The 25,543-nt window shown below is 39.9% G+C and overlaps 1 protein-coding gene across 7 annotated transcripts in view; it reads left to right on the top strand.

Moving 5' to 3' along the window:
• PANK1 (pantothenate kinase 1) overlaps positions 1 to 25,543 on the top strand; it is a 64,048-nt gene that overhangs the window by 6,029 nt on the left and 32,476 nt on the right. For 2 of the 7 annotated variants that reach the window (XM_063669973.1, XM_054503386.2), the window contains exon 2: positions 2,147 to 2,204. The exons of 4 other annotated variants lie outside the window; for them this stretch is intronic. In XM_063669973.1, the coding sequence (XP_063526043.1) occupies positions 2,147 to 2,204 (58 nt within the window). Of the gene's footprint in view, positions 1 to 2,110; positions 2,205 to 25,543 lie in introns of all 7 variants that reach the window. One more of the 7 variants, XM_063669974.1, reaches the window with a different exon arrangement.

Below are 25,543 nucleotides of genomic sequence, written 5' to 3'. Positions count from 1 at the left end.
ACCAGTTTTAGCCATCATTGTGAAAGTATAAGGCTTTAATTTCCTAAATATTGGGATGTTTAGCTTTGGCACTTGGACTTTACATTACCCTTGAATCGGGCTAATTAGAAAAACCAGTATAAAAAAGATAAATAAGGAAAATTGTCTGGTTGTATCTCCATAGAGTATGGATGCATACAGTATTTTTAACAATTAATTTTAACTGATCAATACTTCTAGATGGATAAGAGACATTGCAAGTTCAAAAACAAAACACTAAAAGGGAAAGCAGGAGCACACTCTAGTATTGCTACCTTCTAGAGTGTGGTCAAATTCCCAAGTTTGTCAATTAGCTATGAATTGTACAATACACATTTGAATTGATGATTAATAATTTAAGGCCCAAGTGTCCAGTGTCCAACTGGTTAAGGATCAGGATTCTATTAAACATACAAACACTGCTTTTCCTCCAAAAGACCAGTAAGTGAATTTCAACATTAATATAATACAAGGCATATTTTATTTGGCATGGTGACCAAAGACAGAAACAGTGTTGTTGATTCTTGATATGTGAAACATTTAACAAGTGACTAAAACAAAACCTTTCATGGTTTTGGAGACAGAATAAGTAGGGGAAACAAAGGAGTATTGGTTTTAACTGACAGGCTGTTTTGTGTGTGTGTTTTAATATTTTGTGTGTGTATATGTTAAGTATGAACTAATTATCATGAAAATTAATCAGGACTTGACTTCTAATATATTTAATTACATATGCTTTAGGTTTAATAGGTAAGCCAGTATTCATCTTGGGACCTTGGGATGACAAGTATTTAGTGTATCCACTGTGGCATACAGAATTTCTAAGTAGACCTTTTCTCTAGATAGTGCAGCTGTCAAGCTTGGTATCTCTTTACTTAATTTATGACACCTTTTAAATGCCTAGAGTTGTTGGGTAATTGTGTGTGTGTGTGTGTGTATTCTCTCCTTGGGAGTATATTTGAGAGTAATAGATGATTCAAAGGGGCAAAGAAGTATTATTTAAAGAGAATTATATCAAAATAATGACCTGAACCTCTAACAGATTTCTCTGTTGTTAGGAAAGAAGGTGGAAAAAGTCATGACAGTAGCTTCAATTTACCCAGTAATGAAAGTAGCTATCATTGAGTGACATCTCTGTGTCCATTGTTCTGTATGTGCTTTTACAAAAGCATGCAGTTCCCACTCCTACTCTCTATTTTAAAGATGGGCAAAGAGAGGCTCAAAGAAGTAAAGCAACCTGTCCAAAGACCTGTTATCAGTGAATGACAGGGCCAAAATTGTAACCCAAGTCTGTCTTCCTTGCCAACTGGCTTTGTTTTCTATCACAATAAGCCTATTATTTATGTTGAGAAAAGGAAGTGTGTTCTGTAAAACTTTTGGAAAAGATAGGTGCATGTAATCTGTACACCTTTGGCAAAATGCTCATCCATGTGTCTGTGGAGGTAACAGTAGCCAACATTGAGGAGCACTTACTATGTGCTAGGCACTAAGTTAGACACATGGATTCTCTCATCAAATACTCCCAGCAGCCTGTGAGATAGGTGCTGTCATTCTCTTCCTTTTACAAATGAGGAAACTGAGGGCTCAGGACTAAGGGTAAAACTATTTGAGTTAAGATTTTGACTCTGCTGGGCAGGGCCCTAGTGGGTTCCATGAAGCAAGTGTGGGTAGGGTTCTGTGGTGTAAAGAGCTTTGTTGCTACCAGGCCTGGATTCAGGTCCTCATTTCCTACTTACTAGCAATGAAGCCTTAGGTGAGATTCTTAACTTCCTCAAGGCTCACTGTTTAATAGAGATAATAGTGGCCATCTTATCAGTTGTAGTAAGAACCAAATGTGGAAAATGTTTATCAAGTATAGTACCATGCCTGGACCCTAGTACATGTGTAGTAAAAGATATCTTACTATTTACCATGGTTTGAATGTTTCCCCCAGAACCCATGTGTTGGAAATGTAATCTCTAATGCAACAGTGTTAGAAGGTGGGGCTTAATGGGGGATGTTTAGGTCATGAGGGCTCCACCCTCATGTATGGGTTAATGCCAGTTGTAAAAGGACTTGAGGCTGCAAGTTCAATCTCTTGCCCTTTCTCAAGCATGCTCTTTTGCCTTTCTGCCATGGGATGATGCAGCAAGAAGGCCCTCACCAGATGCAGTCCCTCGATCTTGGACTTCTCAGCCTCCAGAACTGTAAGCCAAATAAATTTCTGTTCATTATTAATTACCCAGTCACAGGTATTCTATTATAGCAACACAAACTGGACAAAGACAGAAAACTGGTACTGAGAAATGGGGCTGTTGCTATAACAAATACCTGAAAATGTGAAAGCGGTTTTGGAACTGGTTAACAGGTAGAGGCTGGAAGAATGTGGGGAAGCAGGTTATGAAAAGCCTATGTTGCTATGAACAGAGCTTTAAATGTGGTTCTGGTGAAGGCTGAGAAGAAGAGGAGAGCTGTAGTAAAAGTCTAAATCTGCTTAGAGATTACTTATGTGATGGTGATGAGAATGTTGGTAGAAATAAGAACAATAAAGGCAATTCTGATGAGATCTCAGGTGGAAAAGAGGAATAAGGTATTGGAAACTAGAGTAAAGACCAGCCTTGTTATGAAGTGGCAAGGAATTTGGCTGAATTGTGTCTATACCCTAGGCTTTATGGAAGGCAGAATGCAAGAGCAATAAACTACGATATTTGATGGAAGAAATTTCTAAGCAAAATATTAACTGCATACAGGAAAATAAGAGAGAAATGACTTAAAGATAAAATTTATAATTAAAAAGGAAACAGAATTTAGGGATTTGAAGGATTCTCATCCTGGCCATGTGGTAGAGAATGAAAGAACATTTTCAGGAGAGAAGACCAAGGGTGTGGGCAAGCAACCAGTTGATAAGGAGATCAGTAGGGATAGAAGGAATCCAGAGGCTGTTCATTAGGACAATGGAAGAATGACTCTGAAGGCATTTTGGAAATTACAGGTGCTGTCCCTCCCATCACAGGCACAGGGTGCCATGACCTCGGAGAAGGAAATACAGTCATGCCCCACATATAGACCTTTTCACCAAGGAAGGAGCACATATACAAAGGTAGTCCTATAAGATTATAACGGAACTGAAAAATTCTTATTGCCCAGTGGTATCATAACCATTGAACATCATAACTCAATGTGTTGCTCTTCTCTTTTTGATGATGATGGTATAAACCTACTGGCTGCTAGTCATATAAAAATATAGCACATACAATTATGTATAATATATAATACCTTCTAGTGGGACAAGATGTGGGCGTGGAAGACAGTGATATTGATGACCCTGACTTTGTGTAGACCTAGGTTAATGTAGACGTAGGTTAATGTGTGTGTTTGTGTCTTTGTTTTTAACACATAAGTTTAAAAAGTGAAAAAAAAAATTAAAAAATTTTAAAAATAGAAAAAAGCTTGTAGAATGAGAATATAAAGAAAATATTTTTGTACAACTATACAATGTGTTTGTGTTTTAAGCCAAGTGTTATCACAAGAGTCAAAAAATTTTAAAAATTAGAAAGTTTATGAAGTAAAAATGTTATAGTAAGCTAAGTATAATTGATTACTGAAGAAATAAATTTCTTTTTATAAATTTAGAGTAGCCTAAGTGAACAATGTTTGTAAAGTCTACAGTGTGTACAGTGATGTCCTAGGCCTTCACATTTACTCACCACTCACTCACCCAGAGCAACTGTTAGTCCTGGAAGCTCTTGTATGTGCCCTATACAGGTATGCCACGTTTTGTCTTTTAGACTGTATTTTTACTGTACCTTTTCTATGTTTAGGTATGTTTAGATACACAAATACTAAGTGTTGTTACACTTGCCTGTAGTACTAAGCACAGTAACATGCTGTACAGGTTTACAGCTTAGGAACAATAGAGTTTACCATATAGCCTAGGTCTGTAGTAGGCTATACCATCTATGGTTGTGTAAGTACACTCTATGCTGTTTGCACAACGACAAAATTGCCTAATGACACTTCTTTTCTCTGAAAATATCCCTGTCATTAAGTGACGTATGACTGTATATCAAAAGAGAGAACTGGTGTGCCCTCTGGATCTTGGAGTTCACTTCTCAGGGCTGCCTGAAGTCTCTGCTCTCCACATTTCAGTACAGTGCTTCTTGCTCACCCCACCTGTGGCTCATGGGTGCTCAGGTGGGCTGGGTGCGGTGGCTCACGCCTGTAATCCCAGCACTTTGGGAGGCCGAGGCTGGTGGATCACAAGGTCAGGAGATCGAGACCATCCTGGCTAACACAGTGGAACCCCGTCTCTACTAAAAACACAAAAAAATTAGCCGGACGTGGTGGCGGGCGCCTGTAATCCCAGCTACTCGGGAGGCTAAGGCAGGAGAATGGCATGAACCCAAGAGGCGGAGCTTGCAGTGAGCCAAGATCGCACCACTGCACTCTAGCCTGGGCGACAGACAGAGACTCCGTCTCAAAAAAAAAAAAAAAAAAAGGGTTCTCTGGTGTGGCTCAGGCCACAGCTTTGGAATGTGCAAGCAGCAAATCTTGGTGGCATCCATGTGGTGTTAAGTCTACAGACATGCGGAGTACACGACTTATGGAGGCAGGCCGGGTGCAGTGGCTCACGCCTGTAATCCCAGCACTTTGGGAGGCCAAGGCAGGTGGATCACGAGGTCAGGAGATCGAGACCATCCTGGCTAACACGGTGAAACACCGTCTCTACTAAAAATACAAAAAATTAGCCGGGCGTGGTGGCATGCCCTGTAGTCCCAGCTACTCGGGAGGCTAAGGCAGCAGAATTGCTTGAACCCACGAGGTGGAGGTTGTAGTGAGCCAAGATTGCACCACTGCACTCCAGCCTGGGTGACAGAGTACGACTCCATCTCAAAAAATAATAATAATAATAATAACTGTGGAGGCATGGCTTTCTCCAGCTAGATTCCAAAGGATGTCATAGACAGCCTCATGGCCCAGGCAGACACGTGTTGCAAGGGTGGACCCACCCAGAGAGCCCTTACTAGGGCAGTGTGCAGCATAACTCTGGGGCAGGAGCGACCGCAGAGAGTCTCCTAGAGCAATGCCTAGTAAAGCCTAAGGAGTGGGCTCATACCAACACCCCAGAACTCTAGACCTACCAGCATGAAATACCAGCCAGGAGAGCCACAGGCACCTGACACCAACCTGTGAGAGCTGCTGCATGGGTAGCACCAAGCAAAGCTGTAGGGGTAGGCCTGCCTACCTGAGGCCTTGGGGGCCCAACTGCTGCTCCATTGTTCCCAGATGGTAGGATGTGGAGTCAAGGAAGATTACTCTGGAGCCTTAAGATTTAGTGTTGTTTGCCCTATTGGGTTTTGGATTGACTTAAGACTATCCCTTTCTTCTTGCCTATTTGTGTCTTTTGGAATGGAAATGTCTATCCTGTGCCTATTCCACCATTGTATTTTGGAAGTAAGTAACTTGTTTGATTTCACAGGCTTACAGCTAGAGGGAAGTGTGCCTCAAGATGAATCCTGCCTTGAATCTCATCCGTATCTGATTCAGATGAGACTCTGTACATTGAACTTCTGAGATGATGCTGGAAAGTTATGACTTTTGTGGCTATTGCATGAAATGAATGTGTCTTTTATGTGAGAAGAACATGAATTTGGGGAGCCAGGGTGGAATGCTGTGCTTTAAATGTGTCCCCTAGAAAGCATATATTGAAAATCCCCAGTGTAACAGTGTTGGGAGATGAGGCCTAATGGGAGGCATTTAGGTCATGAGGGCACCATCCCCATGAATGATTAATGCCATTATAAAAGGGTTTGAGGCTGCGAGTTCACTCTCTTGCTCTCTTGTGCACGCATGCTCTTTTGCCCTTTTACGCTTCTATCATGGGATGATGCAGCAGGAAGGTCCTTGCCATATCCAGCCCCCCAATCTTGGCCTTACTAGCCTCTAGAATTGTGAGCCAGATAAATTTCTGTTCATTACAAATTACCCGGTCTCAAGTGTTCTGTTATAGCAGCACAAAATGGACTAAGACACTATTAATACCAGTCTTATTTATATTAATAGAGGACATTTTATCTCTCTCTCTATATATATATATTTGCTAAATGATCAACCATGTAGACATTTAATATTAATATCATTGCTGTTATTTAATTACAGAGGCTTCCAAGACTCTGAAATACCAGGATTTCCACAAACTCATCTTGCCCTGACTGGGAATCTTTCGGAGATTGGATTTCAGAGTATTCCCCAACCTGATCGGATATCACCTCCTCAATGGAAGCTTCCCTAATACCCTCTGATGTTTCTAGAAGCAGGACACATGGCTTGTGTCATAAGTCTTGACCTGATTATCATAGATTGCCTCACCAAGTTTAGCATACCCTGTCTGAGAGTGATGCTGGCAAATTAGTGAATAAGAGGACTGTGGAATTTGTTTGATTGCTAATCTTGTGTCAGGACATGGTTATTTTTAAAAAAGGAAGTGTCCTCTTTTGATCTTAACTGTTTGATATCTCAGTCCTTGAGTGAGGCAGTTATATGCAAAGGAGATGAGAAGGATGAGAAAAGTGAGTACTTTTCCTTTATAAAAGCCACATGAATTGAACAAGACTTCAGAATTCAGAAGAGCTACATCAAGTTCTTGGGTCATTTTTTTAACCCATTCTCCAAGAATTGAAAAAATGTCCTTGCAAATATGTGCAAGACTCTGGAATCTTCCTCTGGCAGATGATGAATGAGATTAATATTTCCAGGTGCTTGCCTTCAGCACCAGCACATGCACATTCTAGTACTCTTGGCCTTGATCTTACACTGAATCTGAGGCTGCAAGGACTTTAGATAGAGGCTCAGGACAGACTGGACCTGTATGAACCTCTGTGAGTTGTAGCTAGCCTGGGCAGCCGGTTACTTGGATCCCTCTGGGGCTTCTGGACAAACAAGTCTTTTATACCCAAGGTAGATGGTCAGGGGCGACCAGAGATAGGAATAGATTCGTTGACTTCAAGCTTAACATGAGTTAGCAGTATGGTGAGGCTTCCAGCAAAATGTAAGCACTCAATAAATGTTAGCTATCATTATTGTGGTGGTGTTAGATGTTCTTCCTTATACTAACTCAAAATCTGTCTCGCTGTAACTTCTACCCCATGGTCCTTGACAATTCAGTATATCTAATTCATCTTCTACATAACAGCTCATGAGGTATTTAAAGATAGCTGTGTTATCTTGACTCTTTTTTTGGGTTCTCCTCTTTGAAGAACCAAGACCAATACTCTTGCCTGCCAGATTCTACCCACGTGACCCAGTGCAGGTTGTATTGGGTTGCTGACAAGTGTTTAAGCAAGATTGGAGGATGACTTTTTGGGGTAGTCATAAAGCAGATCAAGTAAGTATTGACCTGGGTGGCCTTGAACTCTGAGATTTAATGATTCCCATTAAACCTACAGGGACTAACCAGTTTTTAATTTCTTTGGGCTAGGCACTGTGCTAGACTCTGCATGTGATATTTGGTTTCATGTGACTTTAAGCTAGAGTGTAACCTGAAGCCAGCTGTGTGGCTTGATTTCTTCACTCAGATGCTGTAATAGCTCCAGAAATCACTAAACCCTGTGTATGAGTCAGTACCTGAACATTAGTGGAACCTGTTTACTATTCATACTCTCCCAACTACCTATGTTTGATTTAAAAAAAAAATTAAAGGGCTGTTAATGTTTTTAGGGTGTTCCATACTAGGAAGTTAGTGTACATTTGACTAAGGAGATAATCAGATCTTGTTACCTTTCATGGAAGGTCTTATCCTTTTTTGTGGAAGGTTTTTACTTTGAGAAAGGGTCCCAAAGTGATTTATTCTTTGGGGTGACCACGTAATATTTCATTAACACTTTTGAAGAGTGGTAGGGGTACCATTAATTATGCTAGGACCACAGATATAAACTGGGATTATCCTAGCAAACCAGGCATCTCAGCGTTGTGCTAAAGCCAGCTTATACAGGCTATGGGTGTTGTTTATACACATGACTTCCGAACTCTGCGTTTCAATATCCTTATGCTGATAACTTGAAACTGGCCATCATGGATATATATATACACCATGGAAACTGGCAAACACTGAAAATCAGGGCTTTATTTTCAGAGAACCAGTTGTTAAACATTTACCAGTATGCAATGACTGGGACCCAGTTCACAGAAGAAGCTCAGAGAAAAGTCCCAGCGGGTATCAGTAATACCAATTGAATTATTGATGCATTTGAGGTAGAGAAGGGGAGTAAAGGTCAACATGTCCTTTGCTAAGTAGGACAATGTCTGAAGATGAGAAGTTTGATGAGGGAGGCTTATTCTCAGGAAAGAAAGTATTCTACAAATACTTCAGGGGTCACTATGGTTGGTATGAGAGTAGAATTTCTTTGGAATCACATCATTATTTTCCTCCCTTCCTCCCTCCTAAATTCCTACTGTAAATGTAGTTGGGCTTAGCGCTGGATTACCCAGCAGGTAGACCAAGCAGGTGTTAACAATTCCATCAGTGCTAGCAGAAGAAAATAATACATGTGCTTTTGTGTGTATGGATATGTAGACATGCATGCACTTAAGTATTAATCATGGGAAAATTATAAATTTGGACTTATTTCATAATTCATTATTGTTTTTGTTTTTTAATGACTTCAGTTATTTTGAGTTATTTGTTCATTGTGGATTGGGGAACACCAATTTTTTTTTTCTTAAATAGATATAAACCTGGCCCCAGTTGAGGCTTGTACCTTTCTAGGGTGATTTATAATTTATTTATTGCTGCTGAAATGTCAGGGTGGAGTTGCCAGAATGTTTTCATTACATGTTTATGGTTAGGGTAAGTAGACTGAGGTTTGTCCCAGCTAAAGGGAAAATAGTTTGATATATTTGGTTCCATAAGCAGGATCTGTGTGGCAAAAAAGGGACTTCCCCAATTCAGACTCATGTGGTTTTTATTCCAAAAGTCACTGTGCTCCACTCGTCCTCTTATTGTCCTGAGTGAGCATTTTGGAAAGTGTTGGGATTTTAACAACCTTTTCTGTGTTTTAAACATTATACAAAACTAGAGAATATAGCATAATGAACTGCCAAGTACTTATCACTCAGCTTCTATAATTATCAAATCATGTCCAATTTTATAATATTGAAGCAGACCTCAGAAATCATATGTTTAGTATTAAATGTTTTTGTCTTTATTTCCAAAAGAAAAGAACCCTTTTTTCAAAAAAAAAAGCACACACACACAATCTGTTATTTGCTTTAAAAGTTAGCAGTGTATTATATCCAGTTGAGACTATTGTGTTTTATGATGCACAATTAGATAAATTCAGCTATCTAACCACAATTAAAATTGTTACATCTCATTTGTAGGTGGATAATTGAAAACCTGATTTGTGTTGCCCCTGGAGAATCCTTTCATTTGCCCATACCTGTTATTGCTTGTTTATGATTAATTTTTTACCATTTCTTCATGGTCTGAGATTTGAAACCTCATTCTTAGAATGAAATACTCCTGTGCCAAAAAGCTGCTTTGGAATCACCCAGTATCACTGGACTAAGAGTGATTAGTATCTCCTACATAATTTTTGTCTCGAAATGTAGATTAAGAACTAAAGAACAGTATTAAAAGAATTCCACCCCTCTCCTTTCCTCTGAAGCCATTTGGATGGTGCCAGTGGGAGCAGGCAAGCTAGCTCTCCTGAAGACAATTAGGATGTAGGACCGGCCTCAGGCCTAGGAATCTGGAGTTGCTGGATTCAGGATTGAACCAAGGGTTTAAAGAAGGGGTATTGCTAAAATTTGCAGTTTCAGGCAATCTTTAGACCTAGGACTCTGTATTTTAATTTAGCCACAAGAGGAAAGAAAAAGATCCTGAATCACTATCACTCAATTTATTAACATTCCTGGGATCAAACTAGTTAAACATCAGTGAATTTGTCTGTGTAAACTGCCAGAACTGGTTTACTTTTGTCAGCTTTATGAAAATGTGCTTCAGATTCATTTTATACATCGTTGCCTTCTTTGACAAGGGAGTCTCATTTAACATATTCTAATAATTTAGAGACATCATTAATATCAACTTTTATACTGGGTTGTAATACAGGAAAGTCTTAGGTAATGGTGTACGAGCATTTGGGTTTGTTCATTCATGGATATGTGTTGTGCAACAGCTATATACAGCATGTAAAAAAAAAAAAATTTTTGTTTAGAGATGCAGTTTTGCTGTGTTCCTCAGGCTAATCTCCAACTCTTGGGCTCAAGCAAACCTCCTGCCTCAGCTTCCTGACTAGTTGAGACTACAGGGATGTGCCAGCCTATCCAGCTTGGGTGTAACTTTTAGCGGGTCCAAGTGTTTAATTCAAAAATCTTAAATTTTTTTTTAACTATTTAAAAGCTATAATTTAAAAAGCACATTAGAGGCCGGGCGCAGCGGCTCACGCCTGTAATCCCAGCACTTTGGAAGGCCAAGGAGGGAGGATCACGAGGTCAGGAGATCGAGACCATCCTGGCTAACACAGTGAAACTCAGTCTCTACTAAAAATACAAAAAATTAGCCAGGCGAGGTGACGGGCGCCTGTAGTCCCAGCTACTCGGGAGGCTGAGGCAGGAGAAAGGTGTGAACCCGGGAGGCAGAGCTTGCAGTACACCAAGATCGCGCCACTGCACTCCAGCCTGGGTGACAGAGCGAGACTCCATCTCAAAAAAAAAAAAAAAAACCAGCACGTTAGAGATCACCTAATGTTTGAGGGAGTTCTCTGAGCCTCGATTTTGTAATCTGTAAAATGGGAATAATAATAGTGCTAACTTCATTGGGTTATGAGAACTGAATTAAATAATGCATGGAAAGCTGCTAGCACAGTGCCTGGCACATAGTATGTCCTAAATGTTAATTGATATAATGTTGCTGCTGCTGCTGCTGGATTAACTCATTTTTCACAGTCATTGGAATAAACTTCTTCTGCATTCTTATAAATAAACTATTTATTGGCAAGTTTGTAGCTCTGAAGTCTTAAAGTTTGGCCGGTATATATCTGTCCACATCAGATTGCATAAGCTAATATACCACTTCGGCACACGTGTACCAGACTCAATTAAATTTTAGTCAAGGCTTAGACATATTTTCTTGGCAAACCCTCTCACCCTGGCTTAGGTCAGTTACATAACAAGTAAATGGGTAACCTGTCAAGTCCTGGTAGTGCTGTCTTAAGAGTTTTAGCACTAATTAAAAGGTTTGGATGTTTTTTGTTTGATTTTTGTATGTGTTGCAAGCAAAGTGAGGAGTTGTTAGATATTTTTAGTATTCAGCAAGAAGCTGAAACATTTTCAGTAAATCTTTTCAAACTACTGAATCAGTTTTGATTCAAGAAATCCCTGAGTTTGCAAGGGAAGCTGTTCAAAAGAACAGTTATGATTTGCAGCTGCTCTCTCTGAATCAAACTTTTCTTCAAATTGTGTAATCCAAATAAAGTACAGAAATAAATGGGTGAAGTTCATGAAACTGCAGCTATCATCTGTAAGGGACAGTTTCCAGCCTTTATGTTGAACAAGCATCACTGTTCTCATTAATTAACTTTACATTAGATGTGATGTGATTTGTAAAATCAGACAGTGCAAATAAGACGTCACTTTTATCTCTTTCATATCTGGGATTCAGAATTAAGATGGAACTTTTAAAAGTTCCAACGCTAAAGAATTTGAAAAAATCTCACTCTTCATGGTATGGAAGAACACTATGCCCCCAAACTAAATGATCCCAGGCGAATAAAATATTTTGGATGTTCATATTTACATTTTATAAAGTTTTAATCCCTTTTCTCAGTCAGATATTATATCTAGCTGTGCCTTTGATAAAAATTATTATAGTAAAAAAAAATTCACTTGTAACTACAATGCCTGTCACTTCTATCTACAATGCCTATAACCTCAGGGGATGCCAGTGATAACCCCGAAGGCAGCTGAGCACTGGAAGGAAGCAAACACTTCTGAGCAATCTAAATCAGTGTTTGGAAGTAGATAAAGTCAGAGGTGCTCATGCATCTTACACTTGAGAGTACTTCCTGTGATCTCCCTCAGAATTGATGTACTCTTCTTTTTTAATTTTATTTTTTAAATTGACAAATAATAACTGTACATGCAGTTTTAACAGACTTGCTTTCCTGGTTTCTCTGCATTCAGACACAGCAGGTTCTGGATAGATATATTGCAGTAACACTGACAGCAGTGAGAAATTAACAGCTTTAGCCCAAAAGCAAGACATAGAAAACTATAATAGAGACAAAAGAAGATTCAAACCATAGCAGCCTGGGAAGCGCGAGTTTACATGATTCCTGAGGACATCAATGTACAGTGAGCACAATAATTGATTCTTGTTTGACCATGAATCATCAAGAAGACCTCAAATTTCATTCAGTCTGTTTTGTTTAAGAATATGGAGAAGTGGGTTGTGCATTTTAGAAAGATTATCTTCAAGAACTGGTATAATTGGCATTTATGTTTTAAAAATGTATCTTGAAATGAGAAAATTAAGATATAATTCACATACACCATATATTTCATCCATTTAGAGTATGCAATTCTATGGTTTTTAGTGTATTCATAGAGTTGTACAACTATCACAATTAACTTTAGAATATTTTATCCCCTCCCAGAAAATTATTAGCAATCACTCCTCTTTTTCCCCAACAATCCCCAACCCTAGGCAACTAATCTATTTTCTGTCTCTAGAGTTTTGCTTATTCTGGACGTTTCAAATGAATGAAATCATATCATACGTGATCTTTTCTGATTGGCGGCTTTACTTAGCATAGTATTTTCAGGATTCATCCATGTTGTAGTATATATCAGTATTTTGTCCCTTTTTGTTGCCAGATAATATTTTATTGGGTGGATTTATCACATTATTTATCCATGTTCATCAGTTGATTAACATTTGGGTTGTTTCTGCTTTTTGGCTATTGTGAATAATGCAGCTATAAACATTCATGTAAGGTTTTTGTGTGGACATGAGTTTTCACTTCTCTTGGGTATATACACCTAGTACTAGAATTGCTAGATCATATAGTAACTCTTTGTTTAACCTCTTGCAGAACTGCCAGTTTTCCAAAGTGACTGTACTATTTAGCATTTCCACTAGTGGTGTGAGGTTTCCTATTTCTCCACTTCCTCATAATACTTGTTTTCAATTTTTTAAAACTTATAACCATCTTAGTGGATTTTAAGTCGTATCTCTTTGTGGTTTTGATGTGCATTTCCCTAATAGCCAATGATGTTGAGCATCTTTTCATTTACCTGTTGTGGGCCAGAGCTCTTATATCCTCCAGCACTAATATCTTATTATTTTAAACCTTGTGTAAGTTTTAGTCTCATATCTAGTGAAATTATAAGTTTCTTTGATGGCTAGGGAATGTCAGACTTGACTTTGTGATAGTTACTATGCTTAGGAGGGTGCCCTACATACAGCTACCATTAGTAAATATTAAAGGATTGTTTTAATTAAGTCATGTCTGATTTTAGGACAATGTGGATTTCACTCACAGCAGAGTTTTCACTCCTTCCCAGACTGCTCTTAATTAATGACCAGTTTTTGTGTACTAGAATTTAAGTGCCAAGGGGGCTGGCTCATTGCCGCATCCTGACTCTGTTTAGCAGAGTGCCTCACACTGTCTAGGAACAAAATAAATACCTGTTCAATCAGTGAATGAATAAGCCTATACGATTTTCCCTCAGTATCCATTGTATTGGTTCCAGGACCCCCATGGGTACCAAAATCCTCAGATGCCCAAGTCCCCTGTATAAAATGGCATAGTATTTACATGTAATCTATGCATATCATCCCATATACTTTAAATCATCTCTAGATGATTTAATACCTAATACAATGCCTACACATCACTTTATTCACATGGATTCTTTATAGCACCAGCACGTGGCAAATTTAAGTTTTTGCTTTTAGGAACTTCGTGGAATTTTTTTTTTTTTTCAAGTATTTTCAGTCTGCAGTTGGTTGAATCCGTGATTGGAGCCACAGATATGAAGGAGTGACTGTAGTTGGTCTCAGATTATTTAAAGCAAGTGTTTATTTCAGCTTGCGTTGCCATGTGAGCAGTTGGCATACCTTTCCTTAGTCCTCTGCCCCCCAGCTCAACTTCAAAGATTTGCCAGACTTTCATAGTTAAGAAATAAATGAACAAGGCCCATTTCTGGTAGACCTGTTGTTCTGCCTGGTTATGCCACCCAGCAATGCTGTTCTCCTTGAAGCCTCTTTAATTAACCACGCTCTGATTAAATTGTCAATAGTATCCCTAGAGTATGCAAGCATGCTCTGGTGACTTGTCAAGACAGAAAGCTAAACCTCTTGGTGGTTTAAATGGGGATTTGTTTAAGCAGGTAATAAGATTACCATCTTGAGCCTTAGTGCTGGGCATTAGAAGGTTGAAGGAGCCATTCCTGGGTGGATGCTGTGCTCACCTCTGGTTGCTGAAATGATAACATTGGAGACAGCCACACAGATGCATGGTGGTCATGTCCCTTGGCACACCTGCATGGTCAAAACCGTGGACTCTTCTTTTTTGTCCAGGGACTACTTCTGATGAAGAAAGTGGCATAATTAAAGCTGAGGACCTCACGCCTGTAATCCCAGCACTTTGGGAGGCTGAGGCGGGTGGATCACGAGGTCAGGAGATCGAGACCATCCTGGCTAACACGGTGAAACCCCGTCTTTACTAAAAATACAAAATATTAGCCGGGCGTGGTGGTGGGTTCCTGTAGTCCCAGCTACTCGGGAGGCTGAGGCAGGAGAATGGCATGAACCCGGGAGGCGGAGCTTGCAGCGAGCCGAGATCGCGCCACTGCACTCCAGCCTGGGCGACAGAGCAAGACTCCGTCTCAAAAAAAAAAAAAAAAAAAAGCTGAGGACCACACAGAAAGTTAATACTTACACTCATCTTCTATTGCCTCTAGATTGGGCAGAACTGGCAGCTTCTTGGTGAGAAATAGGAGTGATGACCATAGCTGTCTGTAAGTGTATTTTCCTCCCACCTCCTCTGGACAGCATGAGAACTTAACTGTGGAGTGGGAAACAAACTTCATCTGCCTACCATTTCCTCTCCTTAATCCCTGAAGCGGAAATACACAGCTTGACTGTAGGCATGAAGGGGAGAAGATGAGCTCACTGGTCCCTGGAGTGACACTCATCTTTCTCTCTGATTTTCTTGTAAGGGTGACATGGAGTGGTTTCAGGACCTTGGGAAAGAAACCACTCTCACTGAGCTACTCAGGGACTTAAGGAAGAGACTGAAGGAAAAAAATTTTTTATTAACCTCATGGATTTGACAGTTTTGGGTCTCCTCATCTCTAGCTTCATCTTATTCCTGCTTCCTCCTGGCACAGATTCAAGCTAAGAATACACTTCATGGTGCTACCAGAATAACATGGCTTCCTTTGCCCCTGCAAGAGCTTTTTTTTTTCTTTTATCTTAACCTACAAAATAAAATAAAAGCAACAGAGCTTTCATGTTGGTGTTTCTATTTGTTGTTCTAATTTCACATGGTTGTCTGTGTCAAGGTCAGCCACGTGGGTTGCAAATCAAAGAATGTCTGTCTGTGTGACCTAAATACATGAGTACTGTTGCTAGAGCTAACCTCTTTATGGAGGAATGCATGCTTACTTTTAAGATGGCAGTCAGGGGGAGAGAGGAGCCCATCTAGGGAATTTAATTATATGTGGAATGTTTCTAAACCACAGCCATGGGGTTTAGTCATGGCTGGATAATACCTAGTATTTCTAAAGCTGTATTTAAAATTTGAAAATCACCTATGGCACTCATGTTATAAATTCCCAATAAATAATTTCATTAACAAGCAATTAAATGTGTCTGGGAGTGGGAACACCTGCCAGTTGGTGGCTGTGCATTGCCCTCAGCTGTCTGCCTCAGAGTTCTGCTCTCAGTTTCAAGCAAGAGCCACTCCTACAAACTCCAGTTTCTCACTTTTAAAACATAGTCCAAGCTGTCCGCGGTGGCTCACGCCTGTAATTCCAGCACTTTGGGAGGCTGAGGAGGAGAATCACTTGAGCCCAGGAGTTCAAGGCCTGCCTGGGCAACATGGCTAAACGCCGTCTCTACCAAAAAATGTAAAAATTAGCCAGAAGTGGTAGTGCACACTTGTAGTCCTAGCTACTGAGGACACTGAGGTTGGAGGATCACTTGAGCCTGGGAAGTTGAGGCTGCAGTGAGCTGTGATGACACCACTACACTCCATCCTGGGCAACAGAGTGAGACCCCATCTCAAAAAAACAAAGAAATGTAGTCCAGCTACTTATGGTATTCATTTTGATTCAACTAGAATAGTAGTTCTGAACTTGACTAGTGAGAATTACAGGGACCCCTTGTTGAAAACATTTTCTGGGACGTGACTCCTATCGCACTGAATCAGAATCTCTAGGTGATGTCCTGGGAGTCTGTATTTTTAACAAGTGCCTTAGGTGATTTTTATGATTAGGCAAATTTGAGAAACCATGTGGTTAAATGTGGCCAGTCATTTAAAAAAATAAATATGACTAAAACTTTGACTTTAAAATTTAGTTGCACTAAATAGTAAAATTTAAGTTGCTTTATAGAAATGTGATTGTAAACAAGTCACAGAGACCAGGTTCAAACTGCAAATGCAAAGTGGATGGTGGTATGGTACCATGTCAGTTTTAACCTGAAGATGGGTGTGGAGCAAAATGTAGAGGATACCTTTTATGGGCCTAGGTACTTTTGCCTTCATGGGCCCCCTTCGTCCATAAAAAATAAATAAAAGTTATATTTTATTATTGTTGGTGTAAAGATGAATGTATTAATATTATATAGTAAATTATATTTTCCTTAACCTAAAAGTTCATATATTTTCTTCTGATTTTAAAATAAATTAAGCTATTTTTATGGGTGCCTAAAAGTATGGCAGGTCCTAGCCACTGTGCCTCTTGCGCCTAACAGATGGGTTAACCCTGAGCAGCAGAGGTGATGAAATTCAGACTTGAGTCTCTATGTGACTCCGGTGATAATACTTCTACATGCCTCGGAAGTTCTGAAAGGAATTCTTGCTGTTCTCTTTTTCCCTCTCAAATATTAGAATATGATCAGCCTGTGTCTGGGCGAGAGGAGAAAGCTGATAGGAATCTGGGGCTGTGCCAGTGGAAGAAAGATTATTGTCACACGAGGTTGTGACAGTACACTTTCCCACAGCGATTCCATCCCACAAACATACGTGTGTCCTCTTCAGCGTATTTTCAGTTGCTAAGTTTAACATACAGTTTTTGCCCTGGCCGTGGTGCAGGTGGGTGAATCAGCCTCTTCCCACCCTGAGGGAACCCTCGTGGCATCAAGCATCTAACAGGCTGAACAACTTTGCTTTTGGGAGTTGGGCTTACCCCTGCCATTCTTGATGGCTTGCGTTCAGTGGATGTTGATAATTGGTTTGATATGGGCAGCTTGTTGCATGAGAAGAGAAGGAACTGTTGTTGAGTTAGGGAATGAAGGCATATTATTTTCTATGGGCAGGACCACAGATCTGCTATCTGTTCACTGAAGCAAAGTTAAAATAATTTCGTTTTCTTTTGCATCATTACAGAGAAGTTTTTAAGAATTTAAAAATAGCTCTGATTATGAAGTTCAAGTGCGTTGATTATTTAAAAAAAAAAAAAATGGTCCAGGCATGGTGGCTCATGCCTGTAATGAGCGTTAACCCAGGAGGCGGAGCTTGCAGTGAGCCGAGATTATGCCACTGCACTCCAGCCTGGGTGACAGAGCCAGATTCCATCTCAAAAAAAAAAAAAAATAGAAAAGTGTCAGAAAAGCCAGAGGAAGAAAAAAAACATCACCCCAATCCGTGATCCAGCTATTAACATTTTGGCCTAAACTTTCTAGTCTTTTTGTGTGTGTGTGTGTCCAAATAGCCATTTAATTTTTAGACAAAATTATAACTGCATGAAATGTACCATTTAATCCCTGCCCTTTTCACCTAATGATAGATAATGAACATTTGTCTCACATCATTAAATGATGTCCTACAAAGTGATTTTAATGGTGGTGTGCTATCCTTTGTGTTAATGAATAATTATTTGATTATTTGTTTAATTAGCCCTCTGTTGTTGGACAATAAATTAGTTTTCTTATTATAAATACAACTTCAATATTTTAAGGTTTTTTTTTTTTTTTTTCTGGAATGGAATCTCGCTCTGTCACCCAGGCTGGAGTGCAGTGGCGTGACCTCACCTCACTGCAAGCTCCGCCTCCTGGGTTCACGCCATTCTCCTGCTTCAGCCTCCTGAGTAGCTGGGATTACAGGCACCGGCCACCACGCCCGGCAAATGTTTTTTGTATTTTTAGTAGAGACGGGGTTTCACCGTGTTGGCCAGGCTGATCTCGATCTCCTGACCTCGTGATCCGCCCGCCTCGGCCTCCTAAAGTGCTGGGATTACAGGCATGAGCAACCACGTCTGGCCTATTTTAAGTATTTTTTACAGCTAAATTTTTGGATGCACACGTAATTTCTTTTAGGGTAAAATAGAACCAACATATCAAAGGGTATAGGAATCTGGAGCTTTTTAATATATATTTCCAAATAAACCCATAGAAAGATTATACCAGTTTACATTCCCAGTGGTAGTATATGAGCTTGTACCCTTGCCAACACTGCGTAATTACCTTATAACTAAAATTCAAACTAAGGAAATCGGGTATGCATTAATTTGAAAGAACCCATGACTCAAATTTCTTTTCATAGAGTATTTAATGTTCAACAGATTGCTCTGTGTGCGATAATTATGGGTTTCTTTACAGTATTAGGGAAACGCTTTTATTAAATTTTATATTCACTACTTTCTTCAAGGTCCTTAAATAGTTATTAGGTTTTCAACTGTGTTTCATGCTATTAAAAGTATGGTTTTGGAGGTCTTTGCGTATGTATATTTAGGATGATAGAATATGAGAACTAGACAGAACTTTAGTGATAAGTTAATCTACCTCCATTTAAAGACTAGTAAATGGGCCAGATGCAGCGGCTCATGCCTGTAATCCCAGCACTTTGGGAGGCCAAGGCAGGTGGATCACTTGAGGTCAGGAGTTCAAGACTAGTCTGACCAACATGGCAAAATCCCGTCTCTACTAAAACTACAAAAATTAGCAAGGCGTGGTGACACACCCCTGTAATCCCAGCTACTCAGGAGACTGAGACAGGAGAATTGCTTGAATACAGGAGGTTGAGGTTGCAGTGAGCCGAGATCGCGCCACTGCACTCCAGCCTGGGCAGCAGAGTGAGGCTCCATCCCCCCAAAAGTAAAAATAAAGACAAGTAAATGGCTCAAGTAAGAAACTTACCCACACAAATTCTGACTGTTGGGACATTCTTGGTTGTAAGCAACAGACACCTCACCTCAGACCAGCCTACTAAAATGGGGATTTATTTGTTCATGAAACTGAAAATGGGCTCAGATACTTATTGTGACTAACCTTGGACAATTCCTTGATCTTTCTGAGTCTTGGTTTTCTTATCTGTAAACAGGATGTTGGACTCGACCTAAGGTTCCTTCCACCTCTTAACATTAAATGTTTCTGTGAATATATTATCAAATAATTTTGTTATACTATCAACCAAATTTGTACATTGTGAAAGGAAGTTTAGTCCTCAGAGGTAGGAAATTTTTAAAAAGATAATTCATTACACAATTGGATTTAACAAGGATTTTTTTTTTTTTTTTAATTGAGACAGAGTTTGTGCTCTTATTGCCCAGGCTGGAGTGCAATGGCACAATCTCAGCTCAGTGCAACCTCTGCCTCCCGGGTTCAAGCAGTTCTCCTGCCTCAGCCTCCTGTGTAGCTAGGATTACAGGCATGTGCCACCACACCAGGCTAATTTTGTATTTTTAGTAGAGACAGGGTTTCTCAGTGTTGGTCAGGTTGGTCTCGAACTCCTGACCTCAGATGATCCACCCATCTCAGCCTCCCAAAGTGCTGGGATTACAGGCGTGAGCCACTGCACCTGGCCTTAACAAGGAATTTTTTAAAACTTGTGGATGTCCTTAGGCAACTTGAACATAATTAATATTCATTTGGTGTAAAATATCTTTGAAGTGTATCAGGGGAACCAGTCCCAATATTTCAACGTAAGTTCTTTTCTATTTTCCCTAAGTGTTGGCTGGTCTGAGAAATAAAGAGAAAGAGTACAAAGAGAGAAATTTTACAGCTGGGCCTCCAGCGGTGACATCACATATTGGCAGGTTCTATGATGCCCCCTGAGCCACAAAACCAGCAAGTTTTTATTAGGGATTTCAAAAGGGGAGGTGGGTATGAACAGGGAGTAATTCACAAAGATCACATGCTTGAAAGGGCAATAAAAGATCACAAGGGCACATCAGTAATTAGAATTACTGATGAGGTTCCATGTCCCACTGGGCAAGCATTGTCATTGGTAAACATCTTAACAGGAAACAGGGTTCAAGAGTGGACAACTGGTCTGACTAGAATTCGCCAGGCTGGAATTTCCTAATCCTAGCAAGCCTGAGGGCACTGCAGGAGACCAGGGTGTATTTCATCCCTTATCTTCAACCACATAAGGCAGACACTCCCAGAGCGGCCATTTTAGAGACCTCCCCCTGGGAATGCATTCCTTTCTCAGGGTTTTTCCTTGCTGGGAAAAGAATTCAGTGATATTTCTCCTATTCGCTTTCTGCAAGAAGAGAAATATGCCTCTGTTCTGCCCAGCCCTGCAGGCAGTTAGACATTATGGTTATCTCCCTTGTTCCCTGAAAATCACTGTTATCCTGTTCCTTTTTAGGATGTCCAGATTTCATATTGTTCAAACACACATGTTTTACAAACAATTTGTGCAGTTAACGCAATCAACACTGGGTCCTGAGGGGATATACATCCTCAGTTTACAAAGATGACGGGATTAAGAGATTAAAGACGCATAGGAAATTATAAGAGTATTGATTGGGGAAGTGATAAATGTCCATGAAATCTTCACAATTTATGTTCAGAGACTGCAGGAAAGACAGGCGTAAGAAATTATAAAAGTATTAATTTGGGGAACTAATAAATGTCCATGAAATCTTCACAATTTATGTTCTTCTGCCACAGTTTCAGCCGGTCCCTCCATTCAGGATCCCTGACTTTCCACAACAGAAGTGCTTTAAAGCTTTTTTTCTGTTGATCACATGATCCTTAAACATCTTCCCCCCTGCTGCTTTGCTTAACAAATCTTTACAAATATTGGAAAAAGAAATTTCAGTCCTGCTGCCCCCTATTCACAGTAATTACACCTAACTCCAACTTGGTAGAACCTTGAGAGAATTGTTACTCTCCATGGCAGCAGCTGGCTGCTGAATCAGATCCATGCCCACAGAAGCTCATCTAGAGCCCTTGGGTGCCTGATTTACATTCAGGAAGACATTGGCATTAGGGAATCTCACCAGGAATACTCGCCAGGAACACTTGTGCCTCACCAGGAACACTTCTTAAAGTTCTGCAGCTGGTTATAGAGAAACTCAGATTTTACATTTAGTTTATACTGTGAAATCAAGAGGAGGTTGATTTTCTCATGCCACACTCCCTTAGCTTTTTAAAATTGTTTCCTCGATTGATAGAAAATCTTTTCATTTTTTTTCACCTCATGTCTTTGCTCATTTAGGCTATTTGGAGTTCACCGTATACCCTTGATAGTGACTGCAGGAAGCATAAGTGACCCCCAGAGACTATTCTAGAATTCTGAAAAAGCCTTCAAGAAATAGGCTTTGTTTAAAACATCAACTGCCAATAAAGTTTTAAAATGTTTTTGCTACAATATTTGAAATGCAGATTTATTTCAGTTTTAACTACTACCAGATAGACAATCTTGGTTTGTATTTTAAGAAATTTTTAGACAGAAATAAATATAACAGGACCTATATACCTCTTTAACACTCAGCTACCACATGTTTGTCTGTGATCACGACAGTTCCTATATATAGTTCTGCCGAAGAGGGAATTTTTCCAGCTTTAAAAACAGCAAAAGATTTTGATTTAGGGGTATATTAGTCAGTATAGGCAAGGTTATTCTGCAGTAACAAATAACCCTCAAATCTCTGTGGCTTAAAACAGCAGAAGTTTATTTCTTACAGCACAAGTTCATTGAAAGGTGGCTGGAAGCTCCATTCTGACTCATCTTTACTTTGAGACCCAGATGATAGAACAATTGTCTTAAATTTTGCTGGTTAAGGTAACAGAAAGAATCTGGAAGGGTCTCACACTAGCTAAGTATTCTCACACTAGGCAAGTATTCTTGCCTGAAAGTGACGTACACCATTTCCATTCACAACTTACCAGCTAGGTTAGGAACATTGCCCAGCTCAAGTATAAAATGGCCAAGAGTTGCATTCTGACCCCATGGGCCTGGAAGAAAGAGACCAGAAATATTTGGCTAGCTGCACTAGTGACACAGCTTGCTCTTCTGGTTACTGGATATTTGTCTCACTTTTCCTCTTACAGGCAAAATACATTCATTCCTTCCCCAAAGGAGACTGCCCCAAAGTCTCACCCAGCACAGTATCTGGATGATGCCTAATTTAGGCTGTTACTCAGGGGATGATATAAAGTCATTTCTACATCAACTCTGGATGTAGTTCCTCTTGATCTAGAGACTTCTGAACTAAAAGTGGCAAGTTATCTGCTCTTCACCACCCCCCCCCCACCCACATTGTATATTAGTATATAACGGTGAAACAAAGATTGGAAAACTTAATCTATACTCCCATTCAGAAAGGGGGTGAATGGGAGATACCCAGCAGTCACTGGTGCTCAGTCATTCTAAAATGGTGAAGCAATTCTGAAATCCCTCTGGGCCCCCTGCCTTGTAGGTGGAGAAGGGTCCTTTAGGGTCCTGATTCTTCTCCCTGGAAGAGCCTTCCCAGTCCATTGTTCTCTTCAGCCCTTGGCTCCACCCCTTGAGAGGTATCTTTTATTTCCTAGTAGACTCTCTGATTGTATCTAAAGTGAACACTGAAGAATATGCCTGTGTTGGAGCCTGAACAGCCTTCTCGGCTGCTTCCTGACTTTAGAGAGTTGAGGGCTCCAGAGGTTTTTTGGGTCTTGAACAGTTTTCCCAGCTGTTTTAGGTGTGAGATTGCAGTTTCTTTGGCAGTACAATTATTTTTCAAAAGAAAATTGGTTTCTCATCTATTTTATTCCAATTTATTTCCATATACCAAGAATTAAGCCCTCAATTCCTTGTAGGCATTCTTGTATTTGCTTATTCCTTTGTATTTTTGCTTCCATGCCTTTATTTATTAATGGCTTTGTTGAGACAGCTACAAGTTTAGCATGTTTTCCCTTAAGCTATTCTAACTGAAAGATTTAACCAAGAAGCCACAATGTCAACTGTATCTTTATTGGAGACATCTTAACCCTTTCAGAGTGTTAACAGTGGGTGTGGTAGCCATTCTATCTGTTGGGAAGGAGAAGCGGCTGCTTTTTCCAGCCATACAAGTGCAACTTAATGGACTCTATTCCCTTTTCTTTCATCTATAAACCAGAGAAAGCTCATCTCTCTCTTTTTTCATTACACCTTTTAAAATGCAGTCAATAGTAATCAGTACATGCTACTAACATTAGACTTTCAAAGTCTTTCACTAGATCTACTCATTCTTTAGGTGTATTATCTGCCTTCCAAGTTATCATACATGATCATTTTACCAAATGCTGTGCCAGTCTCCAGAATCCATTTCTTCACTCCCTGCTGCCTGGCTTCTAAGCCACTGCCACATTTTGTTGTTGTGCAGCAGCACTTCACTTTATCAGTTGGAATAGGCCAGGTTCTTTTGCAGTAACAAACAACATCCAAATCTCAATGGTTGAAAAGAACAAAGGTTTCTTTTGTGCTTATGCTCTATGTTCATTGTGGGTTAGCTGTGTCCTCACTTTAGGACCTAGGCTGACAGATCAGCCACTATCCGGAATGCTTCCCATCACCGTAGCAGAGGGAAAGCTCTGGAGGGTCTCATGCCTGTAATTAAATGCTGTGTCCTGGAAGTAATATATCTATCACCTTTTTCAACCCTAAAGTTTTCCTTCAACATTGTTTTTGAGTTCCTATCCAGTAAGATACTCTTTTTTTGAGATGGAGTCTTGCTGTGTCGCCCAGGCTGGAGTGCAGTGGAGTGATCTCGGCTCACTGCAACCTCCTCCTCCTGAGTTCAAGCAATTCTCCTTCCTCAGCCTCCCAAGTAGCTGGAACTACAGGTGCCCACCAGCATGCCTGGCCAATTTTTGTATTTTTAGTAGAGATAGGGTTTCACTATGATGGCCAGGCTGGTCTCGAACTCCTGACTTCAAAATACGCCTGCCTCGGCCTCCCAAAGTGCTGGGATTACAGGCGTGAACCACCGCGCCTGTCCTTTTTTTTTAAGAGGTAGATTTTCGCTTTGCTGCCCAGGCCAGAGTGCAGCAACTATTCACAGGCATAGTCGTAGTACACTACAACCTTGAACTCCTGGGTTCAAGAGATTCTCCTGCCTCAGCTGCTTCAGAATCTGGGACTACAGGCAAACAGCTCTAAAATGCCTTTTGAGGCATATAAATATAATTGATTCTCATAACTGTGTAGTATTCTATCATATAAGTCTGTCATATTTTATTTACATATGGATGAACATCTAGATTGTTACCATTTTTTATTATTACAAATCACTGCAGTGAACATTTTTGTGTATGTCTCCTCATGCAATGTACAGAAATTTATCTAGGAATTCCTTTATTCTTTAAAACATGTTGCTCAAAGATGGATGTACAGCCATTTTATCTGTAGCACTTGGTTTTATGAACATCAGTTTCACCAGAGTGAAAACCATTTTGAATGAGTGGGTCAGTTTATTTGTTTGCAAAAGTCTTCCTGTGAAGTTTGAGCCTGGTTTCCTGCTGTACGTTGTTGATGAATACTCTAGAAATATTTTAAAATGACATCTGGTTTAAGGAGGAGTAAGGGGTGAATACAGACTTCCTGTACCTAAAACCAACATCACTCCTCTTGGCAAACACAGAATAAGCTCTTATTAGTAGTTCAACTGAATTGATCAAAGCATCTGGGTATCCTGGAGTAAAGAAAACATGAGTCATGGATCATAGCTGCACTAGGATGTTCTTCCTTCCCCTTCTCTTCTGTCTCCATCCACAGCTTGTGCATGGGAAGCTTAGGTTTAGGCAGATCTTGATATCAGGAAGATGAATAAAATTGTACATTTAATATAAGACAGTGTCCTGAAAAAGCAATAAATGTGACTAGAAGAGCATTAGATTTTTCCTGAAGGTAAGAAAAAAACATAGGTAAAGAAAAGCCAATTTCTTTTGCCACTTAAACTAATACTGTAGTTCCTTTGAGAAGCTGAGGTGGGTAGATCACTTGAGTCCAGGAGTTCGAGACCAGCTTGGGCAACGTGGTGAAACCCCAGAGATAAGATAATTCGTATCTCTCTTACCTTAACCCAAACTAATGATATAACATTTAGCTGAAATTTCAAAACTTTATAC

Source organism: Pongo pygmaeus, chromosome 8, assembly GCF_028885625.2.
Source record: "Pongo pygmaeus isolate AG05252 chromosome 8, NHGRI_mPonPyg2-v2.0_pri, whole genome shotgun sequence".
Lineage (NCBI taxonomy): Eukaryota > Metazoa > Chordata > Mammalia > Primates > Hominidae > Pongo > Pongo pygmaeus.
This window is presented reverse-complemented; position numbering and strand designations above follow the sequence as displayed.